This window comes from Hemitrygon akajei, chromosome 4 (assembly GCF_048418815.1).
Source record: "Hemitrygon akajei chromosome 4, sHemAka1.3, whole genome shotgun sequence".
In the NCBI taxonomy this organism is placed as follows: Eukaryota; Metazoa; Chordata; class Chondrichthyes; order Myliobatiformes; family Dasyatidae; genus Hemitrygon; species Hemitrygon akajei.
In genome coordinates, this window is record NC_133127.1 from 34874633 (window position 1) to 34887921 (window position 13289).

A 13289-nucleotide genomic window follows, 5' to 3' on the forward strand; every position below is an offset into this window, starting at 1 on the left:
GAACGCAGGGGGATTGAAGAATGACCTGATGGAAATACACAAGATGGAAAGGTGTAAAAACAGCAGGGTTCTCGTGCTGGGAGATTTTAATTTCGCAAATATTGATTGGCATGTCCCTAGTGCGAGGGTTTTCGATGGGGTAGAGCTTATTAGATGTGTTCAGGAAAGTTTATTGACAGATGTAGATAAGCCTACAAGAGGAGAGGCTGTACTTCAAGTCAAGTCAAGTCAACTTTTATTGTCATTTCGACCATAACTGCTGGTACAGTACATAGTAAAAATGAGACAACATTTTTCAGGACCATGGTGTTACATGACACAGTACAAAAAACTAGACTGAACTACGTAATAAAAAAAAACACAGAGAAAGCTACACTAGACTACAGACCTACACTGGACTGCATAAAGTGCACAAAAACAGTGCAGGCATTACAATAAATCATAAACAGGACAGTAGGGCAAGGTTTCAGTCCAGGCTTCAGGTATTGAGGAGTCTGATAGTTTGGGGGAAGAAACTGTTACATAGTCTGGTTGTGAGAGCCCGAATGCTTCGGAGCCTTTTCCCAGACGGCAGGAGGGAGAAGAGATTGTATGAGGGGCGCATGGGGTCCTTCACAATGCTGCTTCCTTTGCAGATGCAGCGTGTAGTGTAAATGTCCGTGATGGCAGGGAGAGAGACCGCGATGATCTTCTCAGCTGACCTCACTATCCGCTGCAGGGTCTTGCGATCCGAGATGGTGCAATTTCCGAACCAGGCAGTGATGCAGCTGCTCAGGATGCTCTCAATACAATGCCTGTAGAATGTGATGAGGATGGGGGGTGGGGGTGGGAGATGGACTTTCCTCAGCCTTCACAAAAAGTAGAGACGCTGCTGGGCTTTCTTTGCTATGGAGCTGGTGTTGAGGGACCAGGAGAGATTCTCCGTCAGGTGAACACCAAGAAATTTGGTACTGTTTACGATCTCTACTGAAGAGCCGTCGATGTTCAGCGGGGAGTGGTCGGTCCGTGCCCTCCTGAAGTCAACAACCATCTCTTTTATTTTGTTCACATTCAGAGACAGGTTGTTGGCTCTGCAGCAGTCCATTAGCTGCTGCACCTCCTCTCTGTAAGCTGACTCATCGTTCTTGCTGATGAGACCCACCACAGTCGTGTCATCGGCAAACTTGATGATATGGTTTGAGCTGTGTGTTGCAGCACAGTCGTGGGTCAGCAGAGTGAACAGCAGTGGACTGAGTACGCAACCCTGGGGAGCCCCCCGTGCTCAGTGTGATGGTGTTGGAGATGCTGCTTCCGATCCGGACTGACTGAGGTCTCCCTGTCAGGAAGTCTAGGATCCAGTTGCAGAGGGAGGTGTTCAGGCCCAGTAGGCTCAGCTTTCCAATCAGTTTCTAAGGGATGATTGTGTTGAATGCTGAACTGAAGTCTATGAACAGCATCCGAACGTATGTGTCTTTTTTGTCCAGGTGGGTTAGGGCCAGGTGGAGGGTGGTGGCAATGGCGTCATCTGTTGAGCGGTTGGGACGGTACGCAAACTGCAGGGGGTCCAGTTAGGGGGGCAGCAGGGTCTTGATATGCCTCATGACAAGCCTCTCGAAACACTTCATGATGATGGATGTAAGTGCAACGGGACGGTAGTCATTTAGGTAGATCTGGTATTGATCTGGTATTGGGAAATAGACCTGGTCAGGTGTCAGACCTCTCAATGGGGGAGCATTTTGGAGATAGTGATCACAACTCTATCTCCTTTACAAAAGCATTGGAGAGGGATAGGAACAGACAAGTTAGGGAAACGTTTAACTGGAGTAAGGGGAAATATGAGGCCATCAGGCAGGAACTTGGAAGCATAAATTGGAAACAGATGTTCTCAGGGAAACGTACAGAAGAAATGTGGCAAACGTTCAGGGGATATTTCTGTGGAGTTCTGCTTAGGTACGTTACAAAGAGGCAGAGAAAAACAGTAGGGTACAGGAACAGTGGTATACAAAGGCTGTTGTAAGTCCAGTCAAGAAGAAAACAAGAGCTTACAAAAGGTTCAAAAGGCTAGGTAATGACAGAGATCTAGAAGATTATAAGGCTAGCAGGAAGGAGCTCAAGTAAATAATTAGGAGAGCCAGAAGGGGCCAGGAGTAGGCCTTGGTGGACAGGATTAAGGAAAACCCAAAGGCATTCTACAAGTATGTGAAGAGCAAGAGGATAAGACATGAGAGAATAGGACCAATCAAGTGTGACAGTGGAAAATTGTGTAGAGAACCAAAGGAGATAGCAGAGGTGCTTTGCTTCAGTATTCATTACAGAAAAGGATCTTGGCGACTTTCGGGATGACTTACAGCGGACTGAAAAGCTTGAGCATGTAGATATTAAGAAAGTGGATGTGCAGGAGCTTTTGGAAAGCATCAAGTTGGATAAGTCGCTGGGACCAGATGAGATGTACCCCAGGCTACTGTGGGAGGCGAGGGAGGAAAGTGCTGAGCCTCTGGCGATGATCTTTGCATCATCAATGGGGATGGGAGAGGTTTTAGAGGATTGGAGGGTTGTGGATATTGTTCCATTATTCAAGAAAGGGAGTAGAGATAGCGCAGGAAATTATAGACCAGTGAGTCTTACTTCAGTGGTTGGTAAGTTAATGGAGAAGATCCTGAGAGGCAGGATTTATGAATATTTGGAGAGGCATAGTATGATTAGGAATAGTCAGTATGGCTTTGTGAAAGGCAGGTCGTGCCTTACAAGCCTGATTGAATTTTTTGAGGATGTGACTAAACACATTGATGATGGTAGAGCAGTAGATGTAGTGTATATGGATTTCAGCAAGGCATTTGACAAGGTACACCATGCCAGGCTTATTGAGAAAGTAAGGAGGCATGGGATCCAAGGGGACATTGCTTTGTGGATCCAGAACTGGCTTGCCCACAGAAGGCAAAGAGTGGTTGTAGACCTACATGGAGATTGGTCACTAGTGGTGTGCCTCAGAGATCTGATTTGGGACCGCTACTCTTCGTGATTTTTATAAATGACCTGGATGAAGAAGTGGAAGGATTAGTTAGTAAGTTTGCTGATGACACAAAGGTTGGAGGTATTGTGCATAGTATGGAGGGCTGTCAGAGGTTACAGTGGGACATCAATAGGATGGAAAACCAGGCTGAGAAATGGCAGATGGAGTTCACCCAGATAAGTGTGAGGTGGTTCATTTTGGTAGGTCAAACATAATGACAGAATATAGTACTAATGGTAAGACTCTTGGCAGTGTGGAGGATCACAGAGATCTAGGGGTCCGAGTCCATAAGACACTCAAGGCTGCTACACAGGTTGACTCTGTGGTTAATAAAGCATATGGTGCATTGGCCTTCGTCAATAGTGGGATTGAGTTTAGGAGCTGAGAGGTAATGTTGCAGCTATATAGGACCCTGGTCAGACCCCACTTGGAGTACTGTGCTCAGTTCTGGTCACCTCACTATAGGAAGGATGTGGAAACCATAGAAAGGGTGCAGAGGAGAATTAGAAGGATGTTGCCTGGATTGGGAAGCATGCCTTATGAGAATAGGTTGAGTGAACTCGGCCTTTTTTCCTTGGAGCAACGGAGGATGAGAGATGACCTGATAGAGGTGTATAAGATGATGAGAGGCATTGATGGTGTGGATAGTCAGAGGCTTTTCCCCAGGGCTGAAATGGCTAGCATGAGAGAGCACAGTTTTAAGGTGCTGGGGAGTAGGTACAGAGGAGATGTCAGGGGTAAGCTTTTTACGCAGAGAGTGGTGAGTGCGTGGAATGGGCTGCCAGTGACGATGGTGGAGGCAGATACGATAGGGTCTTTTAAGAGACTTCTGGACAGGTACATGGAGCTCAGAAAGATAGAGGGCTATGGGTAACCCTAGGTAATTTCTCATGTAAGGACATGTTTGGCACAGCTTTGTGGGCTGAAGGGCCTGTATTGTGCTGTAAGTTTTCTTGTTTTCTAATTATACAAGATCATGAGCAGCAAAGGCAGGGGGGAAACACAATCTTTTTCCCAGGGAGGGGTACTAACTTCAAGAGGGCATAGGTTTAAGATCAGAGGCAAGAGATTTAAAAAGGACATCAGAGACAGCTTGTACACACAAATCTGGAATAAGATGCTAGAAACAGCGGTTGCGACAGGTAACATTTAAAAGTCAAAGAGATAAGTACATGGATAGGAGAGGTTTGGTGTCTGTGGACCATGCACAGACAGATAGGCCTAGAACACCATCAGCAGGGGCAGGTTGGGCTGACGGGACCCTGAGCTCTATGGCTCTGCGTTCTACCTCAGGTGTTCACCCAGACTGAGCTATTCCATTGCTGTGGCTGCACCAGCAGTGGGCAACTGTTCGTACCTGGTCTCCAGCAAAGCAGGCAGCAGTGCTTGGGCCATTCCCAGCACCGCACTCCTGTCGATCGTGAATCTCTGTAGTCACAGAGCTGTAATGACACTTACAGTTGCAATTTCATTGGTGCTGTCATCATTGGGAACACCAAGTACTGTACTCAGTAGAGTAGCAGAGTATTAATTTCATGCTGGTTCTCAACAGCTAAAACAATGAAGTGCAAAAGGATGTTCCCCATTATAAATCCACACGCACGCACACAAGGAACTAATTGAGTAACCATGGCTCACATTATTTGAGAAGACTATGCTTCCCCTTTGATATTATAACTTCGCAACATTTGTCAACTTCCTTATTAGGCATGGAATCTAAATCAGTCGCTCTATCTACAAACATTCCAGCTTTATCACAAGGCTTAAACTACAAAGCAACAATGATGAACCTTTATAAACCCTAATCAGAGTTTGGTTACTAAGACTTTACTCCTAAACACTGAGGTCTACATTGTACTTGATGTAAATTAAGGCCTTGACAAAATTCATATTCACTCGAATGTTGCTATTTATAAGAGAAAATAAAAATGAATAAAGATTTGGAATATTGAATCCTTTATCTTTCTGGGCTAATATGATAATCTTTTTAATATTATGAAAGAAGGTACAGATAGAGAGAACTGCTACAAATTAATGAAGGGTCAAGGTTATAGATTCAGCATCAACAAACAACGTGCTGGAAGAATTCAGCGAGACATACAGCATCTGTGGAAGAAACTGTCGATGTTTCAGGTCAAAACCCTGCATCAGGACCCTGGCTGACAAGTTTCCAGTATCATGGGACTTCAGTCTAGTATTTGAAGAGGCCAGTGAAATAGTTGATGCATTGGTTTTAACTTCCCAAAATTCCCAAGATTTAGGGAGGGTTTGTTAGCAAGTATAATTCCTTTTACCACTGAGGGAAAGGAGTCAAAACAGGAAACTAAAGCCCATTTATGTTAAAATATTGTCATTGGGAAGATGTTGGAAGCTTTATTAAAGATACTTCAGAAGGGCACTTTAAAAGGATAATCAGAAAAAATCATTACAGTTTTGAGAAAAGGAAAACATTTCTTCAAGTTACTGGTGCCCTTTGAAGAAGTAAGATGGGTTAAGATAAAGAGGGACCACAGGATGTACTATACTTAGCTTTCCTTTAAGCATTGTGAAGATGACACATCTTTGATTATTGGTGAAAATAAAAGCTCATGGTGTATTAGTAAGGTGCAAAATTAGCTGCCTAATATTAAATAGACATGGTCGAAATTTCTAATATCAAAGCTCACTCATTTAAGGTGGTAGGGGGGAGAAGAGAAAAGGAAATGTCTGGGGCAGTCTTACTTTCTTTTTGCTTTGAAAGAAGATATTAAGGTAGAAACTGACAGGGTTAGATTTGGCCTGTTCATTGTTATATTATTCCATACTGCTGAGGAACGTGCATCTTAGTTTAACTAAACTACACCTAGCTTGGTGCAGGATGTTTAGCACCACAGCCAAGATCACCACAAAACCTTTGCTATGTTCAGTACAATCAGCCACTTCTTAATATCACCTTCTAACTCTATGTGCCCTCCACTGCTTTGATGAGTTTAAAGCTTCCGTTTTCAAAACAAAATATTACTAAATTTAAAAATTCGAGCACCCACGTGACAAAATGCTCTGTACTATAAAATTCTGATCCTCTGCTATCTGAGCATTCAGAAGTCACAAAGGTTAGGCACTTGGTATACATATGATCTGAATGATCGAGCCCCAGAGGCCCAGTTCGCACACTGACCGTGGTCCTGCTTCGTATCCTCCCTTTAAACTTGACTGGGAAATTTATTATAATACAGTGTGGCATCAAAACAGAAACATAGTTAAGAAAATTTGCTGGCATAATGTTCCAACAGTTTGGAAATCTGTTAGATCCATAAAATTCCCAGTGGTGCCTGATCAGAGTTTGATTGTAGGTTGTCCCAAAAGCAAAACGTGGACCACATTTAAAGCTCATCATACAGAAAGATGCCAAAGTCACTTGTCCCATTAGGCATATGTCAGACCCTAACATACGTGATGAATGAAGAGATATCTTTGTGCATCTACCAGCATTCACCATCATGTACACAAGTCCATATGCATATACTTACTTGTACGTATGAAAATAAACTCAACTTTGACAAATGCCCTCATTAGAAGTGGGCTGCCAAATTCTTCTGACCATAAACGAGGGCAGAAGAGATTCATTGGGAATGGAGGGATGCAGAGAGATTGGAAAGGGCAGTTTATTCTCACTGGAACATAGAAGGCTGAGACGTGACCTTCTAGCAATTTCTAAAATTATGAGGGACTTAAGGAGGATAGTCAGAGTCTTTTTACCAGGGCAGATAGTCCGGAACTAGAGGCCACAGTTTTAGATAAGAGAGGAGAAATTCAAAGGCAGTCTGGGGGACAAGATTTTCCACACAAGATGATGGTGCTTGTCTGGAATGAGCTGCCATACGAGGCAGTAAAGGTGGTGTTTAAAATCTAAATTCCTCATTACCATCAAGTGCCGTGTCAGATGATGTGGGCAATCATGGTCTTCCATCTGTCATGACCTTGATTGCTCTTGGCAACTTTTCCTACGGAAGTGGCTTGCCATCATCTTCTTCTGGGCAGTGTCTTTACAAGATGGGTGACCTCAGCCATTATCTCCAGAGACTGTCTGCCTGGTGTCAGTGGTCGCATCAATTAAAATTGTACATGTTTAAAAGGCGTTTGGAAAGAGACTTGGATAGGAAAGGTGTAGAAAGACATGGACCCAATGCAGACAAATGGTATTAGCTTCACGGTCACCATGAGCAACGGGCCCATTTTCTTTGATTCAATGATTCCAAATTTAGAACTCTTCTTCAAACGACAATTGATGTAAAGGTAATGAATTTTACAGCTAGTGTTGTTAGATGATCAATAATGAGAAATTTTAAGCAATTTCAGAAAAAGAGAGGATGCTAGAGTTAGCACACAGATTAATCATGAATTACCAAATGGCAGAACAGATTTGAGGGGGCGCTGCTGCCTACTCGTGCGAACGAACAGGACACATACAAGTAAGTCCCTGTGAAGGGTCTCGGCCCTTCAGTGTACTCTCTTCCATAGATGTTGCCTAGCCTGCTGAGTTCCTCCAGCATTTTGTGTGTGCTCTTTTAGATTTCCAGTATCTGCAGATTTTCTCTTGTTTACAAGGTAAGATAGTGGCAAATATTAAAAAGTATTGGAACTCAGGAGATGTTGTGGTGCTGCGAGTCACTGACAGGTCCAGGAGTTTTAATTGGAGCTCTACTTGAGTATGGTTTCAAAATATCAGCATTACAGGCTGATGGCTTCCTTTTATGCTGTTTCATCCACTGGTTCCATCACAGACGTAGTCCCTCGCGTCTAGGTGGGTGACACTGGGTCAGGGCTTTCACAGTGCTGTCAGATCTTGCAGTAGCCCAACCCATTTTGTCGAGGAGTAAAACTGAAAGGACAGCACCGAGGAAGTGCTGAGCTGAAACTCTTCTAGAAACTGTCCAACACCGACAGCTTTTCTCCACTATCCCGGGGGCTTCACCGAGTGCACCGAGAAGGCAGGTTGAATCAGGGTGGACATCTGCACCTTGCAGCAAGAAGCTTAGCTCTCACCACTACTTGCCTACAGCGAATGGGTGAAATGGGCAGCAGGAGACCAGCTTGCACGACTGAGCCCCGTTTCAGCACAGTTTTGTGTGAAATTACAAAAGCAGATCCAGATAACTATTTTTCTTAAAACAAGGAATCCATTGACCAAAGAAAGACTTTTTCATTTCATTTTAAAATTGGGAGCAATTTCTTAAAATTTGTCATATATACTCAAGGTTCAAAACCTACTTCCACCTAGAATCCTCCCAAGCTTGAATCAATACAAATGCCAGGACAACTGTTACCAAACTACGCAGTTCAAAACCTAACTAGCTGTGTTATGCTCTATGTGTTTAATTATGTATTTCAGATTTTGTTGGAATATTCAAATCCAAGTTCTTACAAAAGTTTTCCTGTTTTTTAATTAAGATAATATTACATTCATCTAATAGGAGATGCAAAGTAGACGTCTGCTAGGATATAAAATTAAAATCTGACCTGACCAGTGTCAAGTCAAGCCTAGCCCAAACCAAGGACATTCTTGATCCCAAACCCAAGCAGACACATTTAGAATTTTTATCTAGAAATACAGCACAGTAACAGGTCCTTCTGGCCCAATGAGCCCGCACCACCCAATTACACTCATGTAACACATTAAGCTAATTACCCGCATGTCTTTGGACTGCAGGAGGAAACTGGAGCTCCCTGAGAAAACCCAAACAGGGAGAACGTAAAAACTCTTTACAGAACTGAACTCTGAGTACTGGCACAGGAATAATGTTACACTAACTGCTGTTCTACCATTTCACCCACATGCATTCAATGCTCTTGGGTCTGAGTGGAGAACACACTCCAGAGGGAAGGGCTGTTGCCTTAGCTCATGGCTCTCTCAGGTTAACACCTTTCAGTGGATGTCACTACTGGCACTATCTTTGGAACTCTGCTCTAAGGGTGCAGCTGGCCCTGCTTAGAGATGCCTCCCAGCCTCTATTCCTTTGTGCTCCTTGCCGGTTAACTATTATTATTAACTATTAACTATTATCATAAATCATAACACCACCACGCAAGGAAGTCAAACAGCGGGAATTCTTTAAAAAAGAATAATGTTGACCCAAACCCAACATGAAGTTCAGATCAGTTTGACTATCCATACAAAATGACCAGCCAACTTTCAGTCTGATAGATTTACATAGCATGGAAACTGACCTCTCCGCCCAACTTATCCATGACAACTAGGTAGCCATCAAAGCTAATCCCAATTACCTAGTGGTCGCCAACCCGTTGATCACGATCAACTGGTCGATCTCTGAGACTTTCCCAGTAGATCCAGAAAAAAAATGAAAAATAAATACACAAATACTGTTGAGAGATTGTTTCTGGGTTGCGGGGTTTTAGTTCCGTTCTTTCTGCCCAGTGCGCATGCGTGTAGCTCCCCCGCCACACATTTGACTACTCAGTGTACTTAAATGGTCCCCAACCACCGGCCGCGAGGAAACGATGTGAGTCAGCTGTACCTTTCCTCATTCTCTGTCAGCCCACTGTTGAACTTGAACCCACGCGAGGTCATCAGTCACCTAAACGCAGTGACACCTTTGTGCGGCCCGCGGGAAGTGCCGTTGCTACTGGCCTGGAGCGCGGACAGATGGGCGCCGCCTCTGAACCTGTTTAGCACACCGAATGTTCGGGGGGAACTCGGTGCTAAAATATTCGCAGACGACCTAATCCAGGCTCAGGGTTTCGTAATTAGCAGAGCAGCTACCACGCTGCGTAATACTGAAACAAACTTTTGTCGGCCGATAGATCCTACAAGGGGTGCGGGCAGGCAGGCGCCCTGTTGCACTCCTCACTCGGTCAGTCGCTCTCTCCGGACGGCAACTGCCACGGTCCTGGCACGGGGACCTCTGGCCCTGACCTTGTCCTCTCACCCCACCCACGACCAGCCGCACCTAGCCAAGGCATCTGGCAGCGGGTCGTGGGTCAGGTGAGAGGACAAGGGGGGCAGCAGTTCGGGCCTGGAGGCTTTCTAATGAGGCAATGAAGCCCTCAAAACTGCTTCGGTACCCTGAGTCCAAGTACCCCGTACTTAAAGACAAACCTGCTGAGATTTTTCAACGGAAAAGACATGAGCAAGCAGGACAGAAGCTAAGTGCTAAGAGCCGCAAAAACTAACGCAGAATAGACTGGACATAAGGAACCCCTTTCAAGTATCGCTGTATTCCGGTCATGTTTAACACCCCCCCCCCCCCCCCCCACACACAGCCAGTGTGGTAAATTATGTATACCTGTCTGGACACACCCCTCTGCTGACTGCTCCTGTGGTTCCTCCCACAGACCCCTGTATAAAGGCGATTGGGGCACTGCTCCTCCCTCAGTCTCTGAGTTTGCTGCTAATAAAAGCCTATTGTTCACTTCCTGTCTCCGAGAGTTATTGATGGTGCATCAGCCGGTCTGCAAGAATATTGTCAATATTAAACCAGTCCGCGGTGCAAAAAAAGGGCGGGTACCCCTGGTGTTTATACATTATTTCTACTTCCGGGTTGCGGGGGTTTTACTTCCGGTCTTTTCTGCCCCGGTGCGCATGCGTGTAACTAATCGATTTGGGGTCAATCTCGCCTTTCACTAAGGCCGACATAGAGGATCTTGGGCTTAAAAAGGTTGGTGACCACTAGTCTAACCCTTTCCCCCATTAATGAAGTGTTCGGAGACATCCATTAATGGTAATGCAACGCCGTGTTAAAATGTCCTCTCTCCCTGCCCCTAATCTGTGTTACTGTGGTCACAATGTCTTATACACAGACTGCTTCCTGCAGCCCTTGAGGTTACAAGAAATACAATCCATGCACAACTAAATAATTAACTATCAAAACAAGCAGAGAAATGCGCTGTTTGCAGCAAATCGAGTCAATATGTATTGTGCTGGGCCACGCTTCTGGTGCAAACATAACATGCCCAAAACTCACTAATGCTAACCTTCTTTTGGAATGTGGGAGGAAACTGGGGCACATGGAAAACCTACAAACTCCTCGCAGGTAGTGTCAGGAATTGACCCGCACTATGTTAACCCCTGCCCTACCACGCTGCCCTCTATCATGGCAGCTCTGATATCACCAAGAAATCAGAACTACCATGTTCGTCTGATCTCTTGGTAATATTCATCCCTCACTAAGTCATTATAATTTGCTTTGTGCAGGAGTTTAATACATGGAAGTTATTGTTGCTTCCCACCTTGCACCTAAACTATTCCCATTTGTATGTGTTTTTACCCCTTCCTATCCATGAACTGTTCTGGGACATCCATAGGAGTAGTGCAATGCTACAGTTTATAAAAATGTCTTTTCCACCCCTACCCCCCAACAACGAGACCCCGTAGTTTGTGTAACTGGGTCTCAACATCATGTACACAGACTGCACCAGGTAAGAAAAGCAGCCCAAGATGAGAGTATCAAACACCAACAATAGCTTAACAAGATATCAGAGACTGAAGAGAAATTTAAGACACACACACACACACACACACACACACACACACACACACACACACACACACACACACACACACACACACACACACACACACACACACACACACACACACACACACACACACACACACACACACACACACACACACACACACACACACACACACACACACACACACACACACACACACACACACACACACACACACACACACAATGCTGCAAGCCCCTTTGACAGGAAGGGTTTCAGCCCAAAACATCGACTGTACTCTTTTCCATAGATGCCACCTGACCTGCTGAGTTCCTCCAGCATTCTGTGTGTGTTGCTCAGATTTCCAGCATCTGCAGATTTTCTCTTGTTAGAAATTTAAGCCATAGTGTCAGACCTGACTAACTTGGGGGGGGAGATAGCTAAGGAGATCAGAATAACCAGATTAAAAGGGCATAAAAATAGTAAAGCGGCTGTTTCCAAAGAGTGTGGGGAATGGGGAAATGAGAGAAAAAGATTACCACAGAAATGAGTGCAATACTTCAACAGAAAGTGTGGCCAACTCACTTTTTTCCTTTGATCTTTTTGTTTTTCCCGGAACTCCTCCAGTCTCCGGATTTCTTCCCGTAAGCTGCTTGCGAGCTGTATGTGTGATAACCCTACATTCTCCATCTCTGCAAGAAATGAACCACAAACAGCTGCTGATTCACAAGAGGCTGCACGAATAGGAACCTGGAAAAACAAACTAGCTGCTGAAGGAACTCAGTGGATCGAGCAGGAGTTGTGGATGGCGATGCTTTAGGTCGAGGCCCCGCATCAGGACAGGGTGAAGAGGAGAGAGTACCCCTATAAAGAGACAAAAGAAGGGTGAGGCAGGAGCTGTCAGGGAATATTGGAACCACGGGGAGATGAAGCCAGGTAGGTAGAGAGGAGGTTGGAGATGGAGTTAGAAGCTGGAAATTGATAAATAAGGTTAAAACTGGTATCAGGTAAGGTAGGGATGGTGGGTAGATGGAACCATGTGGGGAGGGGAGTGAAAGAGTGGGTAACAGGGATCTAGGTGTTTGTAAAGTTGGGGAAGCAAGAGAACCGGGGAGGATCAGGTGAGAAGGGAACACAGGTAGTACAGGTTAGCAAAAATTGAAACAATTCAGTGCATACCATTGGGTTGGAGACCATGCAAGTGGAATTCAAGGTGGAATTCATTTTGCACTTGGCCTCACCCAAGTAGCAGAGAATAGAGAGGTCACTGTGGAAATGGGAAGGGACTTGAAACGTTCGCAACGGGCAGCTCAAGTTGGCCACTGCAGGAGCTCAGTAAAGTGGCTGCCTGGCCTTACCAATATAGAGGAGGTCATACTGAGAGCATCAAATGCAACCGAGAAAGTTGGAAGAGGCGCAAGTGAACTTCCACCTAACCTGGAAGGGCTGATAGGTCCATGGATCGTGTGGAGGAGGAAGTGTAAGGACCTCCTCCAGTTGCAAAGAAAAATGCCAGGGGACAGAGCAGTAGATGGGGAGAGATGAACAAAGAAAGGAGTCATGGAGAACATGGTTCCTGGATAAATCAGAAAGGGGTGCAGAGGGCATTATAGGACTACTAATGGGATTGCATGGCAACTGGCAGAAATGTGTGCTAGTCTGGTGCAGGTAGGTTGAAAGGTGAGGACTAAGGTCTTGAGCTCCTGGAAGCATGTCATCTCAACTTCCCTTCCCATCCCCACCCCCACCTGCCGGCCCTCGGTCTTCTCCTCTGCCAGGATATGGCCTGATGCAAACAGGATGAAAAGCGCATCATATTCTGCTGCACAGTCTCCAACCCTCAGAG

The 13289-nt window shown here is 45.1% G+C and overlaps 1 protein-coding gene across 1 annotated transcript in view; it reads right to left on the reverse strand.

The window, feature by feature from the left end:
* Positions 1–13289, reverse strand: part of pstpip2 (proline-serine-threonine phosphatase interacting protein 2) — a 144118-nt gene that overhangs the window by 65091 nt on the left and 65738 nt on the right. The window contains exon 5 of the mRNA XM_073042290.1: positions 12029–12135. Within this exon, the coding sequence (XP_072898391.1) occupies positions 12029–12135 (107 nt within the window). The remainder of the gene's footprint in view (positions 1–12028; positions 12136–13289) is intronic.